At 36.1% G+C, this 25,000-nt stretch overlaps 1 protein-coding gene across 1 annotated transcript; it reads left to right on the top strand.

Annotated features, from left to right (window-relative positions):
- Positions 1-4,665: 4,665 nt before the first annotated feature.
- On the top strand, positions 4,666-7,603 carry LOC125652587 (uncharacterized). The gene is made up of 3 exons (XM_056164811.1): positions 4,666-5,085; positions 5,553-5,951; positions 6,011-7,603. Exons 2-3 carry the CDS (start codon positions 5,558-5,560, stop codon positions 6,901-6,903), a joined length of 1,287 nt encoding a protein of 428 aa, XP_056020786.1. The 5' UTR covers positions 4,666-5,085; positions 5,553-5,557; the 3' UTR covers positions 6,904-7,603.
- The last annotated feature ends 17,397 nt before the right edge of the window (positions 7,604-25,000 follow it).

Genomic DNA, 25,000 nt, shown 5'->3' with positions numbered 1-25,000 from the left:
GAGCGGATCAAAGAATCTAATGTTAATTAGGTTAATCCCATACAAAAATTTATAAACATAATTGTCGATATCAATGCTAAACTTCAAATATTGCTATACCAGTAAGTTGTGACCGGTGAACAGGGGATGTTTACTCCTTCTGGGTACCTCTGGTGTGTCCAAGGGGTCCATGTTTGACCGTCGCTCCATTTTTATTGGTTTGCCGTAAATAAAAATTCGTTTGACCCGAGAGAGAGACGGGTCAACCCGAAAACTTATGTAATTGTTCATATATATAATGAAAACCACCATTTTTATTACTCGGTACAACAGTGTATCACTCGTTATCAATGTAGATTATTGATATTTGTCGTTTTTTCGTGTTATTTGTTTATGTAATATATGTCTCTTGATAAAGACGCGGGTTGCGTCGAACATTTGAGTTTGAAATAACCAAGAGTGTCGTGGCCTTTTCAGTGCTTTTATAAATTTCTTTACTGTACTGACCTTGTATCTTCTTAGATCCGACACTTTAAGAAAGTAGGGTGTTGTTGGGTTTTTGTGCTTTTATATATACATATATATATATACATACATATATATTAAAAGTCACAATGTCCGGTATAAGATAACAAAATATATGAAATAAACAACAAAGATAAAATTACAACGCAAGCGCTTTCATTTTAAAATCCCCAGGCGTGACATTTTATATTGCTTTACCAATTTCATAGATTTGTAATATATATATATATATTTTAAAAAGTGATAATGTGATAATAACTTTCAATGCTTTAAAAACTTTATATCTTCAAATGAATGCTTTTCAGATACAATTCCGGAACCATCGATTTCAAGTGTGACAGTTTTACTGAATGGATACAACACTGATGGGGTACCATCCATACCGTTTAAGTGACAGCTTGTTTCTACGTGTGTATCCATACGCAAATCCTTCTTCGCTAAATGCCTTTATCTGTTTAATTACTTGACCTTTCTTGAGACTGAGTTCATTTTTTCTCTGAGCCTTGTAATTTGTGTGGGCGACCACTCTGATAATGTCACGCATTCTTCCTATATCGCTATTTTCTGAAGTGTCGGGGCAATCATTGTTTGACGCCACTGAATAGTCCCCGCTCACTCTACTGCAGGGATGGTCGCCCTCAGGCAAAACACAGAATTCTTTGACGTGGAATGGATTTGGAAGACGACAAAATGATTCCTCTGGCAGTTCTATTGTTTCTATCTCATCTTCAGAATATTCTACTACTAACGGCGATGGGAATTTCATGGTTAATCCGTTTTTCAGCACTGTATTCAAACTAGAACAAGTTGTCGTGCTGTTAGCAAGGTTGGTATTCATTTCTTTCTGTGGTATATCTGGTTGTTTCTGAGATACAGAATGGTGTGGTGGAGTCATTTGTCTCTTTCTGGTCCTCATTACCTCTCCTGTTATGTGCAAATCCAGATCCTCTGGTTGCACGGAAGGATTGGTCACCAAAAACATATCGACCCCCGTAACAAATCCTGCCTTCTTGAGCTTTGCCCTTTCTGCCACTCGTCTCCAATTATGGCTGTAAATTTTTCGAATATTAATCGTTTGTAGGTTTATGAAGGAGTCGACTGTATTATCTGCACTTTCATGAATTAAGTCACATTGCGGAATCACATGTTTTACAAACTCTGAAATCACTTCAATGATCACGGAAAATCTGCCCTTATCTAATTCTTTCAGCTCTTCAAACATTATCTGTAGAGTCTTCTTCTTCCTATTTATCAAATTCTGTAACTCTCTCTCATCTTCATTACATGCTTGAGATGTTGTTTTAATTCGTTCTTGAAGACGAGACACTTGTGTAATTATAGATTCTAATTTGGCTGTGCCCTTGGCGGAACGTCTTTTGTTCTTCCTAGAAAGTTTTTCTTCCAAATCAATCAAAGAGCTTTCATATTACTTAAAGACTGCTTATGAATCTGGACAGCGTTTTCTAAGGCATTCTGCTGTGTGTCATAGGGCCTGAATTCATCCTCTATTTCTCTCAGCTTCTGGTCCCGTCGGATGTGTTTAAGGATTTTCTGATAAGGACCGTTATTGGCCATAAGCTGATCATAGATACGTCCATGGATCTCTGCCAAGCGGTGTGTCTCCTGCCACGGGGCTGATTTGAAAAAATCAAGTACATCTTTGCCGCCAACTTCTTTCGCCAACTCATTCTGATATTTTGCCTCCCAACTTTCGATTTCTTGAAGATATGTCAATTCTGCCTGAGCGCGATTCTTTATCATCAGACGTACAGCCTCTTGAAGACGAATAGAATGTTTGTTCTGTTTAATAGCTTCCTTTACCAAATGAAAACCAATGGTATCACCCATTGTTAACAGCAGCTCACTAGGTTAAAGTTATGCTAACTGTGACGATTCATAACACTATGACGTTAAACTATCTATGACGTCATTGTCGAAAGATGGTTTTGCCTCGGACTAGACCCCCGCCATTGGATAAAACGCGACACGTGTTTGCTGTCTAAGCCATAAAATAATGAATTAGAGGTCGCGTCATCAAGCTGGTAGCACGTGACCAGTGTGTACACAGATAGAAGCCTTCGATTCACAGGGGCTAAGCCCGTTTTGGGCCCGAACTCTGTGATACCATAAATATATATTTATGGTATCACAGAGTTCGGGCCCAAAACGGGTTTAGCCCCTGTGCTTTGATTACGTAGAGTAAGACTAGTGCGCCATCAAGCATTAAATTCGTTCGTTTTGCAACGATTGATTTTGCAGTTGAGTCTCAGTCTGTTGATTTTTGCGAGTTTGCTAATTTTGTTTTATAAGTTAGTCTGTTATGTACATATAGGCCTACATTGTACATACATATATCAGTATGTTTTTGAAAATAGTTGTTCGTTTGTGTTAATATTTTCTTTACCCTTTCCGTCACCCATAAATAACAAAACGATTAGATTTACCGGCGACGATACGCGACCGGCCCGATCAATTTGCTGAAAGGTGAATCCTAGATGGGGTGGGGTAGGTGGAAGGCCAATCCTGTTGAGACGGGAGCGATGTTTTGCAAGATTCTACAAGTGATACACAAACATTGGGCGTACATGAGACCACCGTTTTTGTCTAGTCTCAGTAATTCTTAGATGCATCTGTTGTTTAAAAATTACGCTCTTTCAGAAATCTATGAGATATGTACGCGTATGTTACGTTGGGGAGTCCCCTCATGGGCAAAAATTTCCCTGCTTCGAATCGGTGAGATACGGAAGCCGATAGGTGCCAGGGTATAGAATTAATATTTATTTAACTGGCGGCCGCCACTCATGATTTATATGGCTGTCGCCAGTTATTCAACTCCTATCTCTTTCTCTATCTCTCTCTCAAAATGAAAGGGGTGCAATCCCTCCCCAATGCTTAGTGATATGTATGTGATATATATACAATTCAGAGCATAGGCGCCTGGGTCAAGGATATTGCACTATAACCTATATGTAGACAATGGAGGAAATTCGAACCACGAATAAATATTTCTCTCTTATTTATGGTGTCTCTTTATACATTTTTTCATGTTCCAGGAAGCTTAAATACACGTGTCATTATCACAGAACACTAATTTATCCACGTTTTAAAAAATGTCTTATCCCACTGATTCATAATATATATAAAGAGACACCATAGATCAGAGAGAAATATTTATTCGTGGTTCGAATTTCCTCCATTGTCTACATATAGGTTATAGTGCAATATCCTTAACCCAGGCGCCTATGATTCAGAGTATTAAATTAGCCTATTATTTTTCGATTGTGCTGTTAAATACGTAGAACCACGGGGCTGACCCTCCATTTGTTTGACAACGTTCAATTTCTGTTATTTTCACACGCAAACTAAGTTATTTTCACATGTGAAATACGATTAATTGGCGGATTGGCCCCCACCCCACTATTTTGGTGGTAGTAATGCATGGTAAAAATGTAACAATGAATGAACTGATAAATTGTCGGCCGCCAGTTAATTTATATGGCGGCCGCCAGTTAATAAGTGGTGGTCGTCAGATAATCAGCGGCGGCCGCCAGTTAAATTAAGTGGCGGCCGCCACATAAATTAAGTTGCGGTCGCCAGTTAAATAAATATTAATTCTATACCCTGGCCCCTATCGGCTTCCGTAAATTCCTACTGTACAGTGAAACTTCTGTAAACCAGCCAGCTACTGGACTGAAGAAAATGACCGGTTTAGAGAGGTAGCTGGTTTATTGAGAATTCAGTAAATTGCTGATAAGGTGGTGGGGTTTTTTTCCTCACGAGATCAGGAGTACATCGTAATTTAATAACGTCACATGTCATTGGTGTTTTGATTGTATTACTAATTTACCTTTCATATTTCAATTATGTATGTGAAATATCCACTGTGCATAGTTATTCATGTATGATGAATTCAGTGTAAAATGAGTTTCGGGTATAAACATTTATAATTGATAATTATCATTCGCAATCTGTTGGCCAGCGGAAAAATAGCATCCTCGTATCGTTGTTATCATCATCAATGAATCACCGACACTGTCGTTATAAACCCTATAATCACAGGACACCGGTATGAGGTATGACGTATTTTGTAGTTACTAAAAACAATATTGATAGATTACTCAGTATCATTATCAGCCGTGTTATACACGTGGATCTACAAGTATTTCCCATTGATTGGGGGATCCACCACCCGGAGGGGGGGGGGGTCTAACTTATACCATGGACTTATATTTTACGAGTTGAATCTGCGTAAATTAAAGCAAAAGTTAAAAAATGTATCGCAGAGGGCATTTCCGCGCTTGGTCTTCTATCTGGCCGTCCAACCAGCCTTCCACTCGTCGGAAGCCATTAAGAAAAATAATGGTCTCCTATACTTCAAAAAAGAGAAATCGTCATCCTTAAACATATACTCCGGACATTATTAATAGAAAGTAGAGAGTAAAACCGGTTCTGTATTGACGGTTAGTGTAGTTTCCTTCCTGCTCTGTGTCAATAATGGGATAACTTTCTAAAGTTGAGTCAGGGGAAGTGGCGCATTATCCGGAGACTCTTCCTGCACGAGCCAGCGTTTGTGAAGAAAACGTAAGATTTAAACCAGTAAATCCGAGTATTATAATTTCAAGTTTTAAAATGACCCTTTTTAAGGTCGGCTTCAGACCTATGGGTTGGTGATTTTATGAAATATGTATACTTTGATTACAATATTCAGGTAGACCTAAATCTATTGCTGTTGGATTTTTAGTTTGATCTTGGTTTTTATTTTTCCTTTTTGCACAAACAATAAACAATATGTCGACATTTTGATAACACAATGAAGAATAACATAATTAATCTAATTGTGACGGTATGATATATATATATTCGGGCAAAGTTTACAAATAGACAGAAAGAGTGACATTATGTTGTAATATAACAAAGATGCTATTTTAAACCTCATTATATCTCATAGTAGCGGTGGTTATATGAATATACCCGGAAGTTTTGTGAATAATATCCTATATCGTCCCCGTGTCTAGCAATTATATGATTTATAGGTTTCTATTCAACAGGAAAAATGGACGAAACTTTTTCTAACAATGTGACCCGGGCTAACAGTGAGAACGAAGAGAGGATTTCCAAGGAAATCGTGAGAAATATTTCTTTAAAAAGGGAGGGGAGATCCACGTTTGTGACATTTAACGATTTCTTCACGAAGGACCCCTTGGACAACTCCATACCAATTTGCACACTTAGAGAGTCAATTAGCTCGGAACCCATTCTAGATTCAGTTAGCTCCGATCCCATTCCAGAGTCAGTTAGCTCGGATCCCATTCCAGGGTCAATTGGCTCGGATCCCATTCCAGAACCAGTTAGCCCGGATCCCATTCCAGATTCTCCCGTTTCTGAGAGGAAATTTATAAATATACCAGCACACGGCTCGGAGCGAAAAGATACTGGACACAACAAAGGTACAACCATTGAAACAAACAAGAACCAATAACGCATGAAAGTTCGATAGAGAGAAAAGTACCGTTAAAAAACCCTGCGCACGCGACACGGGAGGATACATTCTTCCGAGAAGACACCGATGTTGAATGCGGACTTGAAAACATAGATGTTCTCCAAACAGCTGATGGTAGACATATTTGGACAAAATTCGGAAAAGAAGTGTCTCAAATTGATTCTGAAGAAAAGGTGATATTCAAGCAAGATTTCAGTGCTCTTGTTGATGACGTGGCTGTGCTTAGTTCAAACTCCGTCTTTCTTGTTGAATCTCAAAGTAAAACTATTCGATTCCTGAAAATTGAAGCAGGAGAACCGGTTATTACAATTTTTGACATTTTGTCGCCAGATACCCCTGAGAATATATGCATCAACACAAAGACAAGAGAAATTGTGATAACTGTACTCATGAACAAGGGGTTGTTCTGTTTCAAACGTGCTCGAACCTCCATCAGAAGATATCATTATAGTGGGAAATGCATCGATGAAATTATTCCGAAAAACAAAGGAAAATTCGTATTTGAGAGTTCGCTTAATATGGTTTGCAATGGAAATGGCGATATTTGTATAGCAGCCGTGAAGGGATTGTCTCATTTTGTAGCCGTATTTGACCAATCAGTCAACTTCCGGTTTCTTTACGACGGAGGAAAGGAAAGACAAAACTCTTTCCGACCCACATCCGTTTGTGCGGACTGTCATAATAACATTTTGTCCCTTGACTCTAACAGTAATTCTGTTCACGTCATCGACCAAAATGGAAGCTTTCTTAGGCTGATCAGTCCATTCAGTGACAACGCAGTCTGTCCTAAAATAACAGCTCTGTGTGTCCTCAAGGGAGACAAGTTACTGATGGGACAAGATACAGGGAAAATACGTGTTCTTCACTTCTCTGCTTACTCAGAATTAACGAAACTCTAAAGTCATTCAGAAATCGTTTGAACACTGCAGTATTTATTAAACAATGTGCACTGGATTGTGGACAGTGTTGATTGAAGTACATTGCAGGTTACATAAAGATCATGTTTTAATTCGGTGCGTTTCGTGGGTTGGATAGAGGGGACCTTCCCAACCCCTTTCTCACCCACCTTCCTTTTTACACCCCCTCCTCTTTTTTTTTGGTGTTCGAAATGTATCTAAAAAATTATTGTAGGTTTACATTGTGACAATATTCTGTACTTTTACAAAATGAATTAGTGTAGTAATTATTATCAGAAGTAAAGAGGAGGTGTTGTACTATTGTTATTTTCCTTTATGGAGAAATTGTACTAAGACCATCCTGTGTTTGGATATTCCTTAAGGAGGATCAACTGCTGAACATCCAGAATTGGAATTTAAAGATGTTATGACTCATGAAATTATATGACGCGAATTGACAATAATCAATGCTATTAAGATAATAGAAAGATAATACTGAGTGGAAAATAATCCACAAAATACCATTCATAATAACAAAAAAAACAACAGTAAACTTCAATGGTTCCTATGGAAAGCCGTAGGGTACCCCCACATTATTATTATTTTTCCCTATATAAAATACCAAAATTATAATCTCTTCCAAAAATAAAAATTTCCCCTGGTTCCAATATAGAATACTTAATAAAATTTAGCAGCAAACTAATTTTTATTTAAATTTTTTTTAAAATTATCAGGGAAATAGTTGTACTTCACTGACGGCTGTACTAAATGTTGAGGCATAAAAAAAGAAGTATTGTAAAATAGAGACAAAACACAGGTACTCGACGTTTTAAATACCTATAATAAAAAGATTGTCTTCATGTAAACATCATATTATGATGTTTACAGGAAGACAATTTTTTTTAAATTATAGATATTTAAAACGTGGAGTGCCTGTGAGACAAAACGAGGAGTTCTGGAGTATGCAATTGAAAATTTATGAAATTCAGAATGAAAAATGACCGATAAATACTTGTGATCTGGGGTTATTACAGATGTATCTATAAATATATGAGGGATTGGTACAGGAAAAATCACCAGGTGTATCACTCCACCTTAATTAATGGATAAGTTTGTTTTTGCGCATGGAGTGACCTGCCCTTGAATGACGCTATATAATTTCTTTGATGTAAAATGCACCATTAACTAGTAAATGTAACTTTCTCCACTACTCACAATTTTGCCATATAAAACCATAGTACACCTCTCAGACTTATAATGGCTGAGTATGAAAGGAAATTACTATTAATAAACTCTTCAGACATTATTTTAAAGGGTGCATTGTTCTAAAATGTCCAAATAGTATGATTAGTGTAAAGATTATTCTTAGAATAGATAATGTTGCTTGATAATTCACCACTTCAGTAATGAGAAATTTCATCGTGCTGTGTGGGGAAAGACATTTTCATTTTATCGTTTGATGCATCGATAATATATCATTAATCACAATAATAATCTAGATTATCATAAAGAATATATAAATATCAAAAAATGTGACAAGATCTCCCTTTATATTAATTGATAATTAAGTTCTGTTTCTAGAATACACAACACGTCATCTCTAGTCTGTGTATTCCTGTAAAATTACTGAATATTAGGCCCTGTGTGTACTAGAATAACAGTGTAACATGAAGACTTGTTCTGTATAGGAACGCCTTGAGGGTGGATACAAAGATGAAAGTTTATGTAAAGATTTTTTCATGATATATTATTCTACCCATTATGATTCTTGGAGCAAAAAAAAAAAAAAAAAGTAGCACGAAGACCATAAAGGCGGCATATAGTACCAAAGTTGACTACAAAAATTGAATTAGTGATACCCATGAGATTAATCCTCTAGACTATTGATATAGCGTTTGGTAGCCATGAGACGAATCCTCTTTACCATTGATATAACGTTTGGTAGCCATAAGACTAATCCTCTAGACTAGTGATATAGCGTTTGGTAGCCATGAAACTAATCCTCTAGACTATTGATCCAACGCTTGGTATTTATGAGACTAATCTTCTAGACTAGTGATATAGCGTTTGGTAGCCATGAGACTAATCCTCTTTACCATTGATATAACGTTTGGTAGCCATGAGACTAATCCTCTAGACTAGTGATATAGCGTTTGGTAGCCATGAAACTAATCCTCTAGACTATTGATCCAACGCTTGGTATTTATGAGACTAATCTTCTAGACTAGTGATATAGCGTTTGGTATTTATGAGACTAATCCTCTAGACTAGTGATATAGCGTTTGGTATTTATGAGACTAATCCTCTAGACTAGTGATATAGCGTTTGGTAGCCATGAGACTAATCCTCTAGACTAGTGATATAGCATTCGCAATACATTAGACAATTTTTTTAATTATTGATGTGCCGTTTGGTAATCCTCTAGATTATTGATATAGTGTTTGGTATTTATGAGACTAATCCTCTAGACTATTGATATAGCGTTTGGTATTTATGAGACTAATCCTCTAGACTATTGATATAGCGTTTGGTAGCCATGAAACTAATCCTCTAGACTATTGATCCAACGCTTGGTATTTATGAGACTAATCTTCTAGACTAGTGATATAGCGTTTGGTATTTATGAGACTAATCCTCTAGATTAGTGATATAGCGTTTGGTATTTATGAGACTAATCCTCTAGACTAGTGATATAGCGTTTGGTATCTATGAGACTAATCCTCTAGACTAGTGATATAGCGTTTGGTATTTATGAGACTAATCCTCTAGATTAGTGATATAGCGTTTGGTATTTATGAGACTAATCCTCTAGACTAGTGATATAGCGTTTGGTATCTATGAGACTAATCCTCTAGACTAGTGATATAGCGTTTGGTATTTATGAGACTAATCTTCTAGACTAGTGATATAGCGTTTGGTAGCCATGAGACTAATCCTCTAGACTAGTGATATAGCATTCGCAATACATTAGACAATTTTTTTAATTATTGATGTGCCGTTTGGTAATCCTCTAGATTATTGATATAGTGTTTGGTATTTATGAGACTAATCCTCTAGACTATTGATATAGCGTTTGGTATTGACGAGAAAGGTGAAGATAACGAATAGTGATCAATCTCATAACTCCTATAAGCAATACAAAATAGAGAGTTGGACAAACACGGACACCTGGATATACCAGAGGTGGGATCAGATTTCTAGGAGGAGTAAACATCCCCTGTTGGCCGGTCACACCCGCCGTGAGCCCTATATCTTGATCAGGTAAACGGAGTTATCCGTAGTCAAAATCAGTGTGCCAAGAATGGCCTAACAATCGGCATGAAACACGTCAGACAGCATTTTACCCAATGATAGGTTGTATTGGCAAACTAGATCGTTATAACGACCATTGAATTTGCGAAATGCTGATTTTAAACGAGACTGTTGGAACCCCTGCACCATCAACTTGTTTGTCAGTAGCCTCTATACTATTGATATAGCGTTTGGTATTTATGAGACTAATCTTCTAGACTAGTGATATAGCGTTTGGTAGCCATGAGACTAATCCTCTTTACTATTGATATAACATTTGGTAACCATGAGACTAACCCTCTAGACTAGTGATATAACATTTGGTAACCATGAGACTAACCCTCTAGACTAGTGATATAACGTTTGGTAGCCATGAGACTAATCCTCTAGACTATTGATATAACACTTGGTAGCCATGAGACTAATCCTCTAGACTATTGATATAGCGTTTGGTATTTATGAGATTAATCTTCTAGACTAGTGATATAGCGTTTGGTAGCCATGAGACTAATCCACTTTACTATTGATATAACATTTGGTAGCCATGAGACTAATCCTCTAGACAGGTGATAGCGTTTGGTAGCCATAAGACTAATCCTCTATACTATTGATATAATGTTTGGTAACCATGAGACCAATCCTCTAGACTAGTGATATAGCATTTGGTAGCCATGAGACTAATCCTCTAGACTATTGATATAACACTTGGTAGCCATGAGACTAATCCTCTATACTATTGATATAGCGTTTGGTAACTATGAGACTAATCTTCTAGAGTAGTGATATAGCGTTTGGTATTTATGAGACTAATCCTCTAGACTATTGATATAGCGTTTGGTAGCCATGAGACTAATCTTCTAGAGTAGTGATATAGCGTTTGGTATTTATGAGATTAATCCTCAAGGCTAGTGATATAGCGTTTGGTAGCCATGAGACTAATCCTCTAGGCTAGTGATATAGCGTTTGGTAGCCATGAGACTAATCCTCTAGACTAGTGATATAGCGTTTGGTAGCCATGAGACTAATCCTCTTTACTATTGATATAACGTTTGGTAGCCATGAGACTAATCCTTTAGACTAGTGATATAGCGTTTGCTAATCATGAGAATAATCCTTTAGACCAGTGATATATTTGACTGAATTTCTGTTCTAGTAGTAACAACAGTAATACAATTTAATTTTGCTTGAGGTATGAGAATTCTCAATAAATTTAATACGATAAATAACTCATTAAAAGTTTCTTTAATTCCCTCGATGTAAACTCCAAATGTTAAGGTTTCCGATCCCCCATTCCCCATCGTTTTATCTAATTTATTCTGAAACTGCTATCAAAATCCCATCACAAGCTGGGGCATGTATTATACATCCCTCTACCCACACCTTATTAATTTTGTCCGATTTCGGATCGATACATTTATTTTCTTCTTCTTATGTTTTGAAAATATGCATTAAAGACCATCCCAAAATGTATATTTTCGTCTTTGTTGTGTATTAGTGAAAATCCCGTTATCAGTGATGCTGGTTTAGGACAGGTGGAAGAGGGTTTTTTTTTTTGTTAGAAATTTATGTATGTATATATGTTTTTATGTACATGTATGTATGTATGTATGTATGTATGTATGTAACTGCATGTTATGTCTTCCAATTTGCAATTATGCAATTCACAATAAATCTGTAACAAGTTTATTAACTTAAGTTCATATATCATATATATTTGTCACTGTTCTTTCATTTTGAGTGCGACGAACATCTGTTGCTATTTAGGAACATTAATACAATACAGTAGGCCTTCTAGACAATCGAGAGCTTAAAAATAAATTGAAGCTTCAATCTGTTATTGAGAAAACGTATGAAAATAAGAAAAAACCTATCTCATTTATTTCAAAATTCTTTAATGCATGCACACAAAATGCACCTGGTGAAGTTAAATTAAAGCCCCCGTATTTCGTATTTTCATCTATAAAGCAAAACAAAAAACAAAAAACCAACAACAACAACAAAATTTAAAAATAAAAAAAAAATAAAAAAAAAAGACAAGAAAAAAAAGAAATGGATTCTACTTCGGAGGAAAAACCATAGTTCGTTGGCTACTTTCTTCCAGTACATGGTCACAAACTGCATGCAAACGATGACATAAATCATTTATTGCTGCTACACAGGTATAGATGATATGTCCAATGATGCCTCAAAGGTTGATTAATATATAATGAAGCAAAATAGAGTTTCAGGTTGTTTTTTTATTTGGACTAGTGATTAAATGTTATGGACTCAGTGAATTTCACAAGCTTAGTAGTCCTTTGCCAAGTGAATATTGAGATAATATTATTTCGTGGGAACGAACTTTATTTCGTGGAAACGAAATTAATTTCGTGGGATCGAATTTTATTTCATGGGAACTAACTTTATTTTGAGAGAACGATGTTTTAAATACAATTCTTTCACCTCCCTAAATCAGCCACTACGGTTACTGGTTTATGACAGGTGGGAAAATTTTTTTTGTAGGAACGAATTCTTTATTTAATATTTATTTTTTATTTTCCATCTGCCCTAAACCAGCCACTGTACTTTTCCTGTCGTCTGCCTCAGCTGGTTTAAAAAACTTCGCCTGGGTTTTTACTCAAAGCAAGTCAACACATTAGATAAATTGTTAAGACATAAGACATTCTTCTTTACTTTCGTGCTTCCGTTATATTTTCAAAACTCGCCAATACCTAATTACATCGATTGAATCACTCAGGGTCAAATTCGTTGCTGTGCCGGAAGTGCAAGAACGGTAACCCAGTCTAATGTTCCGAATGACATTGTCCACACGATGACGTCCGAAGCTTCCGAGAGAAATTATTCAAGCTTGAAAAACGTCAGCGTTTCTTTAAAATGACAAGAAAGTAAGATTTTATACATTACTTGATTAACACTCACGAGGAGTACCTCGAGTGTTAATTACCAATCTCAACTTTTAAAGATCTGTTAATATATAAAGTATATATGATTGAGCCCATGAGAAAAGGTGCTTATTGCAAAGAAAGGACATCACAAACATAGGGTGTCTAATTAACATTCACGATGAGTAACTCGACTGTTTATTACCACCATCAGCTTCTAATCATCTATTGATATTTAAAGTATATGATTGGGACCATGACAAAAGGTACTTATCGCAAAGATGGTATACTGGAGAACGACGTCACAGATTTTAAGCGCTGCAATCCTCAACACATAATCATGGCGGTCTGTTGATGATGATCAGACTTATGTGCCTGTCATAGTGTTTAAAATGTTTACCCCTTTAATACCCTAACGTTTGTTTTATTTGTACTACTTTCTAAATATGCATGTCCGTATCATGTTGTATGACTATAATACCTCAAACTGTTCTATAGTAGCAATATCATATATTATTATACTTTCATGTAAAATACTCGAATCTGATTGGTCGAGAAGCATTTGAAAAACATATTGTTACCCTTTGAGAACAGAAAGCACGCCCTCCAGGGTGATAGTATCTAGCAACGAGTAACAGTACTTGACAACAGGTGATATTATAAACAAGAATAGATATGGTTTACCCCATATCCAAGAAATTCGACTTTTAATTTGCTCGTAGCAAATTCTGTGACCAGTCTTGCTTCACTAGCAAACAGTGCGCACACCTGTCCTTGACCTTTTAACCTTGAAAAAAAAAATGTACAATTACATGAACAATACTAAAGAAGGATAATTTAAAATCTTGTCTTTATATTAGCTGAAAAATACATATATAGAGTAATATATAATAACAAGAAGGTGAAAATCACTTTGTAGATATTTACTATGATATCCCCCTCCCCATCTAATTTTATTTTCTAGAAAATAAATTGCCCAATTAGGTTATCTCTTTTTTAATTGAAAAAATGCCCACCCCAGAATCAAATGTGTGTCCCCTTTCTTGATAAAAAAAAATAGTAGAAATATCTCATTTCCAAACCTTTAATCCACCTCTCCTATTTTTAAAAATTTTCTCTGTTATGGTTATATTTGTATTTTCTTATCCTTATGAATTCATAAAATTTGTACATGAGGGTCACAACCTATGCACTTATTCAACAAGAAATGTATACATTGCCTTAATAAATTTTATCTATATATTGGAAAAAAAACCATGGGAATCATTTTGAATTGCAGGGAATTTCGTAAACTTTTTTTCCATGCAAAAGTACCACCTAGTACCTCATCTACGCAATACCGAGCTGTCTTGCAGTGAATATTGCAGGTGTAATTTTTTTTACACGTGTTTCTTTACTTTGTTCACTGACAACAAGCAGAAATCACATAAATTGCAATACAAATGTTGATAAGTTGAGTACCTTTAAAAAAGAAAAACAAAACCTCGTCACTCGTACATTTCTTACATGTGTTATATTTTTAGAAGTTGGAAAAACCCACATATATGTATTACTTTAATAAAATGATTTGATTGCCTTTTGTCTTTCAAAACTACCGTTACCAGTGGTAACATATTTTCCTTTAGATATCACATTTATTGTCTTTTCTGTTCAGTTGTATTCCTCTGCTCTGATTACAAAGCGTCATGCTTGTTTATAACGGTCGATAACTCGTAGTCGTACGTATTGTATAAGACAAATGCTGATGTCAAAATCATCGGCATTTATCAAAAGTGCTCTGTTATATATTATAGAAATCCTTATAAAAAAGAAAACACACACACAAATTAATGATTAACATTCTCTCTCAGAAGAAATTGTATGATAATTGACGAACAATAATCATGAAAGGAATATAAATGACCTATATATTTTCGTGAAATACACTGAGGAGGCAGCTAGCGTAGGAATTATTCTCTTTAGAGAAGTCGAGAGGCATAGCCTTCATCGACTTCTCTTCGCAAGCATTCATGTTTTGATTCTGGAAAACGTGTAAATGCCGGAGTCGGTGACGGTTTATGCTTCGACCGACGTTTCGAGTCAGATGTGCCTGGATTTACACAATAGACAAGTTGTTTTCAAACATTTAACAGTAATGCACAAAACTGACGCAAGGAAATCAAAACTTACTTGCTTTTAATCCATTTTCAACATGTCCCCTGTCCCGGGTTTACGTTAACTGGTCTTGGGAGCTGTCACAATAGGGGACCAGTTAAGAGAAAAGCAGGCTGACGTAATCAGAGTTGTGATTTAAACCCGGGGCATGAGCATGTTGAAAATGGATTAAAAGCAAGTAAGTTTGATTTCCTTGTGACGGTTTTGTGTATTACTGTTAAATGTTTGAAAATAACTTGTCTATTGCGTAAATCCAGGCACATCTTAGTCGAAACGTCGGTCGAAGCATAAACCGTCACCGACTCCGGTATTTACACGTTTTCCAGAATCAAAACATGAATGCTTGCGAAGAGAAGTCGATGAAGGCTATGCCTCTCGACTTCTCTAAAGAGAATAGCGTAGGAATATGAATACTTCTTATTTACATTTCTGGTGAAAAGGTTATTTTCTTAAAATCATTTGACGTTAATTTTGTTTTCTTCTACGTATTACATACACATCGATATTCTAAACATTTGCTGTAATGTTGTATCTGCTGATCATGAATGGAACTATATTTTTTCAGAGCAATTGTGTGAAGAGTACCTGAATCCAGTAATAGCGAGCGCAGCGAGCCAGCGCGGAGCGCTGGCTCGTACTGCGAGCTCTAATGACTAGAGCGCGGGAAATAATCCGAGCTAAATCTCAACCTCTAACAAGAATTTGTTTTTGAGGCCAATCCCAGAAGTCCCTCGTACAAAATTGCGGATGGTTCGATTCGTAAAATAATAATAATAAATTTTTTTGAAGTATTACAAACCTTTCTTATTTGAAAGGGAAGGATGACAATCATATTCTTCCCCCTTTCTTTTTCTTTTTAAAATATTGTCTAAAGAAATGTAAACAGTAACGTCACAACTACCAGGCTACGTCACAACACGCTCGTTGCATTTCCCGCTAAACTGATTCCTACATTGGCGAGAAGAGCAAGACAGTAATCCTACGTATTGACAGTGAACCAGATCAGTTTTCCTTGTTTTCAATATAAATTTTTTGAAAATGTATTCAGATATGCTGCGCTCGCCCCAACGGTCACACCGTAATCATATTAAATATTGAATAGATAGTATGCACTGATCGAATTTATTAAAAATTATCACATGCGTCAAATTTATGCGCGTACGGTTCGCCGTAGATTGTTAGACGACGTCGTTTGAGCGTTTGTAATAAACACGAATATCCGCATCGATATACGAAAAATCGCATGACAGTGATTGATCAAATGTCAATGTCAGATGTTAAGTCTTTCTACTTTGTTGTTTATATAACATTCAGCATAATAAAACAAATATTACATGTAGTTGAGGGTAACATTGAAAATTTTCAATGTTACCCTCAACTACATGCAATAATTGGTTACGTTCACTTCATTTTACTACATCGAGAGTTGTTGTTGATTCCTCTCCTCGTATTTTGACAGACGATCGATTGGAATGCTTGTGAAATATTTTCACGATGAACCGTGGGCCTACATGTTACATACACATAATATTCTCTACACTTCCTTTGCATGGTCGACCCTTTTCAAATAATTCTTTCTTTGTCATAACCTACAGATCCATGGAGGGAAAATAAGAAAGATAACTCTATTATACACCTGATGTGAGGCTCAGAATCAACTGATTTTTAAAAAAAAAACTTCCTTCATTCAATAATATATTTGGTAACATTAAAAAAGATTAAAAGGTATATTGCATATATATCTGAATCTAAAATACATTCTATGTTTAGATATGACTTTGTAGCTGCCGCCAACTTTTTTTTTTTTTAACAATGTTCATTTACTTGTATGCAAAGTTAGTTACTTTTACATTCAAAGTTATATGTAGTCACTGCTTTTGCATGCAAAGTACATATGTAAGATATATCGGTTGATAAACCTCTCACTGTTTTGATTGAATTAAACCCATGTAGTATGCATGGAGAGCAAATTTAGGATTTAGGATTTCGAATATATATATATATATATATATATATAAAACCTATGAAATGAGTCGCTCGAAATAAATCACTGAACTGGATGTATGCTTGGTTTCTTTTCATAAAATTGTAAAATGTTGTCTTATATATGAGAAAATTACTCTGTACTTGGGAGTGCAGTCTTACATATGAGAAAATTACTCTGTACTTGAGAGTGCAGTCTTACATATGAGAAAATTACTCTGTACTTGGGAGTGCAGTCTTACATATGAGAAAATTAATCTGTACTTGGGAGTGCAGTCTTACATATGAGAAAATTACTCTGTACTTGGGAGTGCAGTCTTATATATGAGAAAATTACTCTGTACTTGGGAGTGCAGTCTTACATATGAGAAAATTACTCTGTACTTGGGAGTGCAGTCTTATATATGAGAAAATTACTCTGTACTTGGGAGTGCAGTCTTACATATGAGAAAATTAATCTGTACTTGGGAGTGCAGTCTTACATATGAGAAAATTACTCTGTACTTGGAAGTGCAGTCTTACATATGAGAAAATTACTCTGTACTTGGGAGTGCAGTCTTACATATGAGAAAATTAATCTGTACTTGGGAGTGCAGTCTTACATATGAGAAAATTACTCTGTACTTGGAAGTGCAGTCTTACATATGAGAAAATTACTCTGTACTTGGGAGTGCAGTCTTACATATGAGAAAATTAATCTGTACTTGGGAGTGCAGTCTTACATATGAGAAAATTACTCTGTACTTGGGAGTGCAGTCTTATATATGAGAAAATTACTCTGTACTTTGGAGAGCAGTGACATAAGAGAAAACAATTTTAGGCGTTACTGAATCCTGACTAGCAACACTGACAACACTTGTGAATATAGTCATCGTCAGCAAACTTTTTTTTTCAAAATCGTTTCCCTTTTTACAAACTTTCGTGGCTAAATCATGTAAAATATGCCATTTGGAAGACAGGGCTCGTTATTCTTTGATTAATTGATTGTCAATTCGGTTAATTTGTTGGAGAAGGAGGGGATGTCGCAGTAATGCAGGCGCATTGAATTATCAAAATGATTTTGTTCTTGGAATGATATGTGAAAAGGTAATGTTTAATATACGTTAAAGCTCTTACATAGATATTATGCATGCAAAAATAATTACGTTGTCGAAAAACCCATCGGATTGTTCGTCGTGGCTGTTAATTTTATGGACTGTTAATGAGCGATATGACATATAATTTACACTCACAAGGGGTATCTCGACTGTTAATTACCAGTCTCAGCTTCTAATCATCTGTTAATTACTAGGATACTTAATTGCATATAAACCATGAGTAGTGGAGAAAACGAACTTCCCACATTAGTGCAGGAACCCAATCTATTGTATATTTGCAATGGGGCACCTAAAGAATTACTATCGTTTTCTGATCAGCTCTTTCATAGAGAAGGTGAAGATGTGAAAAAACCAGGGTGATTCAGCGAAAGTGTGATGGAGAAAAAGCGAAACGCTTCCGCCTTCACCCTTGTACTTTAATTTGCCCTTCGCTTTCTTGTATGAAGAAGTTTTGATATAGAATCTACGCATGTCCAAGACAGATGACTTGATTATCAAGTTCTTCCATGTGGGATGTACTAATGCTGAAATAAATTTATTACGATATATAAACACTTTAGGAATAAAGTATGAATTTGTTTGGGGGGGGGGGGGAGTTCATATTCGCATACATGATTGTATTCGCCATATTTACACATGTATATAGTATTGCACTGATCCTGTACAAGTAATAGTTATTCAATAATTTATTTACACATCATAGTTTTAAAAAAAATATGCAAATGATGGTTCCGCCCACTGGTGTATCTCCAGTTATTGTACACTTCTTATAAAGTGAAAAACACCACAGCCATGATACAAATGAATTTAAGCAGAAAGATAATGTAGTGAGCGATATAGAGATTTGAAATTCCGTTTATGGATATACTTAAATGCATGTACAGTCATTTAACTCGAGACTACAATAACCGAGGCCCCGTATCACAGCAAGTGTGGCACCATAAATACCCCTCCCTGCTCAAAGGCCGTAAGCGCCGAGCATAGGCCTAAATTTTGCAGCCCTTCATCAGCAATGGTGACGTCTCCATATGAGTGAAAAATTCTCGAATGCGACATATACAATATCCAACCATCTAACCATTTAACATGAAACATTAAGGATGATTTATGATCATTAAAAATACAGCGAAGTGCTTTATGGATAATGAAAAGTAGGGGTTTATAATGGTTTGGGGTTGATTTTCAAAAAAGGATGCGGACTCCTGTTCAAGTCACTGGCTTATAGTGCCAATAAGATGTGTAGTACATTTAAACTAAAGATTCTCAGGGACAATTTTTGAAAGTACTCGTATATCACAACTACAACTTGTGCTGCCGAAGTTGAATGATTATATCATAACTGTACATTGTGCTTCCATTCTAAATTTATAACATATGAGTTTACTGAGGGAAGGGGCGGGCTGTTGTTTTAACTGTTAAGTCTATATCCTGGGTTGTAAACTCAATATTGATAGTGTAGAAACGTGCCTTGATTGCCAGAAGAATGTAAGTGTCCATCTATTGGCGTGGGGGGGGGGGGGAACTCGAAGTATAAAGCCCATCTGAATGTCCATCTATAGGCAGGGGGGTACTCGAAGTATAGAGCCCATCTGAATGTCCATCTATAGGCAGGGGGAGGGGCTCGAAGTACAGAGCCCATCTGAATGTCCATCTATAGGCAGGAGGGAGCTCGAAGTATAGAGCCCATCTGATTGTCAATCTATAGGCGGGGGTGAGAGGGGGGTGGGGGTCGAAGTATAGAGCCCATCTGAATGTCCATCTATAGGCAGGGGGGTCGAAGTATAGAGCCCATCTGAATGTCCATCTATAGGCAGGGGGGGGGGGGGTCGAAGTATAGAGCCCATCTGAATGTCCATCTATTGGTGGGGGGGGGACTCGAAGTATAAAGCCCATCTGAATGTCCATCTATTGGCGGGGGGGGGGGGGGGGCTCGAATTATAGAGCCCATCTGAATGCCCATCTATAGGCAGGGGGGACTCGAAGTATAGAGCCCCATTTGAATGTCCATCTATAGGCAGGAGGGAGCTCGAAGTATAGAGCCCATCTGAATGTCCATCTATAGGCAGGGTGCTCGAAGTATAGAGCCCATCTGAATGCCCATCTAGTGGCATTAAGGGGGCGGGGGGTAGAAGTATAGCCCGTCTGAAGTTCTGCCCTGAATGTTGCATGGGGATGGGGATTTGAATTATATCATAATTGAAGGTCCGCAATGTAGAATATACTTTGTAATGGGAACGTGGGGCCTTTAATTATGATATAATAGCAGGCGTATATCATATTCGTTTTAAAGAGAAGGAACCGTCATATATGGTATACTGAAAGGCTCGCTCTGTAGTATATAAGTTATAATGGTAGGGGGACCTTTAATTATGTATAACTGAAAGTAACATGTACGTTTTCATGATAAGGGGATCTTCAATTATAGCATAAATGAAGGTCCACTTCGTGGTATATTTATGTCTTCATGCATGGGGGACTTTAATTATGGCCTAATTAAATGTCCGCCTTGTACAACATGTCCCTTATATAGTCAGTGACCAAGGGACATTCTAGGTGAATTTCATTAGTAAATATATATCATTGTATCTCTTTTTTGTATATATTTTATCTTATTCATATATTATATCTACATATATACATGTAAATGTGTTTGATTCATTGTGACCTTGATGTAGGGAGAGGGCTAAAATAGGCTATTAATATGCCTGCTGCCCAATCCCATATTAGTGAATTAAATAATTGTTTAAAATAACTGCTAGAATCTGAAGAACTTTCGGTCTTTCTCAATCTGTACTGTTTATTGAAACATTTTTCCTCGAACGTTCGTTGTCACAGGGTTAAAGCATGTGGGTATGGAGCGCCAAATTTGATGTGCGCATCAAATCAAATTATTGTTTTCACCAATTGAATTAATGCGCGAATTAAATCAATTATTGCTCTGATTGATTGATTGTATCTTGCTTAACGTCTCGCTGGAGAATTTTTCACTCATATGGAGACGTCACCAAGACCGGTGAAGGGCTTCAAATTTAGGCCTATGCTCGGCGTTGAACAGTGAGGGTTCTTCAGCGTGCCACACCTACTGTGACACGGGTCATCCGTTTTTAAGGTCATCTCCGAGGACCCGTGACATTCACACCAGATGCCGAGCGTTTGGCGATGGAACTGTCACTACCTGTTTTAACGACTTAGGTGTGTCGTGGCCGGGATTCGAACCGCGGCGGTAATTATTGTTCTCATCAATTGAATTAATGCGCGCATTAAATCAATTAGTACTCTCCTAAATTGAATTGATGCTAGCAAGAATTGAATTGATGCGCGCATCAATTCATTTAATGCAAGCAATAATTGATTTGCGCGCAATAATTCAACTATTTGAGTTTATGTTAATGGCGCTCTATACGCGGGTGGGGGTGGGGTAGGCGGGTAGTGTCGGGGATGAAGGAGTTCATCAAACCGGGAAGGAAGAGGGTCTAGGGCAAACTCCGTACAGTGTCAATTCCCCGGGACTACTATCCCCTACGAATAATGATATATAGAGTTGTAGCGTAACGGAATATGTATTTATTGTAGTTATAGTTACACGTGTGTATATCGAACACGTGTTTTGTTTATATATTTACCGGAAACCAAATTTCATTGGTTTCTATTTAAGTTTCTGTTACCTGTTATACAGGTATTTAAATTAGAGAAGCACGGCTTCTCGTGATTTTGCAAGTAAGGAATTGGCCCCATTCGAAGGCTCTCTTCCTGTGCGTTTTGACATGGCACCCACCCACCCACCCACAAAGCATTTATGAATTGTTTTATTACCGATCTTATTTTCTCATTGTAGAGAACAGAAGATGTAATTTTTCTAAGAAGATATTATATACAATATTTGATTTCTGATGTCAATAAACTGCACTCTTGAGAGCGCTTCTGTACCTACACACTGTGTTTATTTATAGTATAAATTATTTATGTTCGGTTGAGTGTAACGAATTAGAACATAAATACTGAGATGACCGGAGCTTGGGTCTAGGGATACATATAACTTTTAGAATCAAATGAAAATACTTATAAAAATAATTGCAAGCAGCACCTCAGACGATTCGGCAGTTTTGGGATTGATGCTTTCGCAAGACTTAAATTGGTAATCTGAATCATCCCGACGTTTGTGCATTCTTCCTGAAGGGTATGGCGGCCTTATAAGGTGGCCTAGCTGAAGGTCCATGTTGTATGGTTTTCACAGTAGGTGCCCCAATACCAAGTATTTAGTCTCGATCATCCGAAGGTTTTTGTATACTCTCCACGAACGTCTGGACCTTTTTGTACGGTAATTTTTCTAAACTATAATGTAAATGGAACAAAAGTGTCTCCATTATACTTGAAGCTTGCAATGTAGATAAAGACATAAAAGATCTTTTGTATGTGCAAAGTTGTCAAGAATGTTTGGGAGAAAATTAGTTCCTTCCTGAAATTTTATATTACAAGAAAAACTATTCTACTGGGATATCATAATGAAATGAAAATAATAATAATAATTTGAATAACCTTATATCCGTAAGTTTTTCTATATAAATATAAAATGAAATGCAGATTAAAGTTGGAGAAACTGCTAGAGCAAATTAAAATTCAGAATATGATTGTTGCCAATATTGGCAAGAATAGAAGTGGCTGTTTTAAGAATGTAGGAAACTGTTTGTAATGAAATGAATATATTAGACACAGTAAATGAATTTTTCTGATGCACGATACGCATTACGAAATTATGTTTGTGACTTTCCTGATGTATGATATGCATAAGCATTACGATTTTTATGATGTATGTGTGCATTACAAAAGAAGTCTTTCTGATAGATGAAGTGATTTCTTCTGAAGTATAAAATTATCTTTTCTGATTTTTTAAAGTATGAAGTAATTTTCCCCCTTATGTATGCATTAGGATCTACTATATGCATCATGAAAAGAAGTTTTCTGATGTATGGGGTGCATTTTATTAAAAGATTAAAAAAAGAAGTTCGGCATCGCCTAATCACCATGACCACGCTATCAGTATAAGTTAGATACTCCATACTGTTGTAGTGTTGGATCAGGTAGTGCCGTGCTTCATTATGGGGCACTTTTTGCGCTCACAGCAGTGTTACAGACTTTCCATAAGCATACCGTGTTGAGGCAATACTTGACCACCGCTCGTCATCTTCCCCTCCGTGGTCCAACGCTTCCAGAATTAGTATCTTCATAAAAAAGAAGCATCTCGCCTACCAGGTAGCGTGTGTTTGGCGGTATGGATTGCATTTGCCAATAAAACTGACAAATGTAGATTGTAAATATTGCTGAATTACTATATTGACATTTTTACGCCCTTATATTGATAGTTTATCTCAATTACTGCAGTGAAAGTAAATCAGGTTTTCATAGAAGAATTTGAACGAAGTTATTTACAAAATATGCATATGATAATTGCACTTGTAATTCAACTGTTTCAATAAAAATATTTCATATATCCTACCTATGATAAACAACAACTCGAATAATTACCAACTTGAATGCAAATAGAAGATGACTTTTAAAAGTAAATTTGAACAATTTCATTTCAATAATTTAACAATTAAGAAAGAATGTTTGGTCAAGAAAAAGAGCTTGAATATGCACAATATATATTATAATATTATACAATATTACATAATACATTTTAAATTTTTGAATGCTTTTAAAAGCCTGCATTTTCCCCCCTTTACAACCATGCAACGGACTCCCAGTTAACACCATTTATAGTACGTATTCACCCATAGTTTTGTTTTACAGTATTTACAAATATTTTTGTTTTATAGAATTCACATATATTTTTATTTCACAGTATTCTCACATATTTTTATTTTGTAGAATTCACACATGTTTTTTAAATTGCTCATTGTCATGCACAACAGCTTCTTTTCGATGACATCTTGTCCGAGAGTCCCAAAACAATGTCGTCATGAGTTCTGCCCCACCCCCGTTCTATGTCGTGTACGAGAGGGTAAAAACTTGTTATGCAGTATGATGATTATTAATGAACCAACCACAGCTAATATAACTTTCATTTATAAACAAATCATGCTCGAATGACGAACTTCGATTCACATTCTCCTCTTTTTTATTTCCAAATATTACAAAGATGGTAGCATTTGATCGTTATCAAAAATATATTTTGCTGTACGCATTTGGACGCGATTAATAAGACTTTTCATATCTTGAATGACAGAAAGTGACCTTTTAGTGTTGAAAAATGTCAGATGAAACAGTACGATGTAATTTCATTAATTTGACAAAAGCTTCATCACCAAAACACTGGGTCTTTATCATTGATAAATTTAAATTGTCAGAAAGCATGCGCTGTATATTTTTGTTTTTAATAATTTGATGTTGCTGTCATATTTCATTACACTATGTGACAAAACAATTGTGAGAGTTAAAAAAGTTATCTTAAAACTTGAAAGGTAGACTTAATATTATGGATAGTGGTCGACTTTGCGTAAAAGGGATACGGACGGGTTAATTACATTATCATTACGCATATTAATTACGTGCGCATTTATTAATAAATTTCTTGTGACATGGTTAACCTAATTCAAAATTTATTAGGCTATTTATCACCTGAAGTTGTTTATATCTAATATGTTTATTCATATATACATTCGTGTAATGTTATATTCGCTAACCTTGGGCGTT

This window comes from Ostrea edulis, chromosome 5 (assembly GCF_947568905.1).
Source record: "Ostrea edulis chromosome 5, xbOstEdul1.1, whole genome shotgun sequence".
Classification (NCBI taxonomy): domain Eukaryota; kingdom Metazoa; phylum Mollusca; class Bivalvia; order Ostreida; family Ostreidae; genus Ostrea; species Ostrea edulis.
This window is presented reverse-complemented; position numbering and strand designations above follow the sequence as displayed.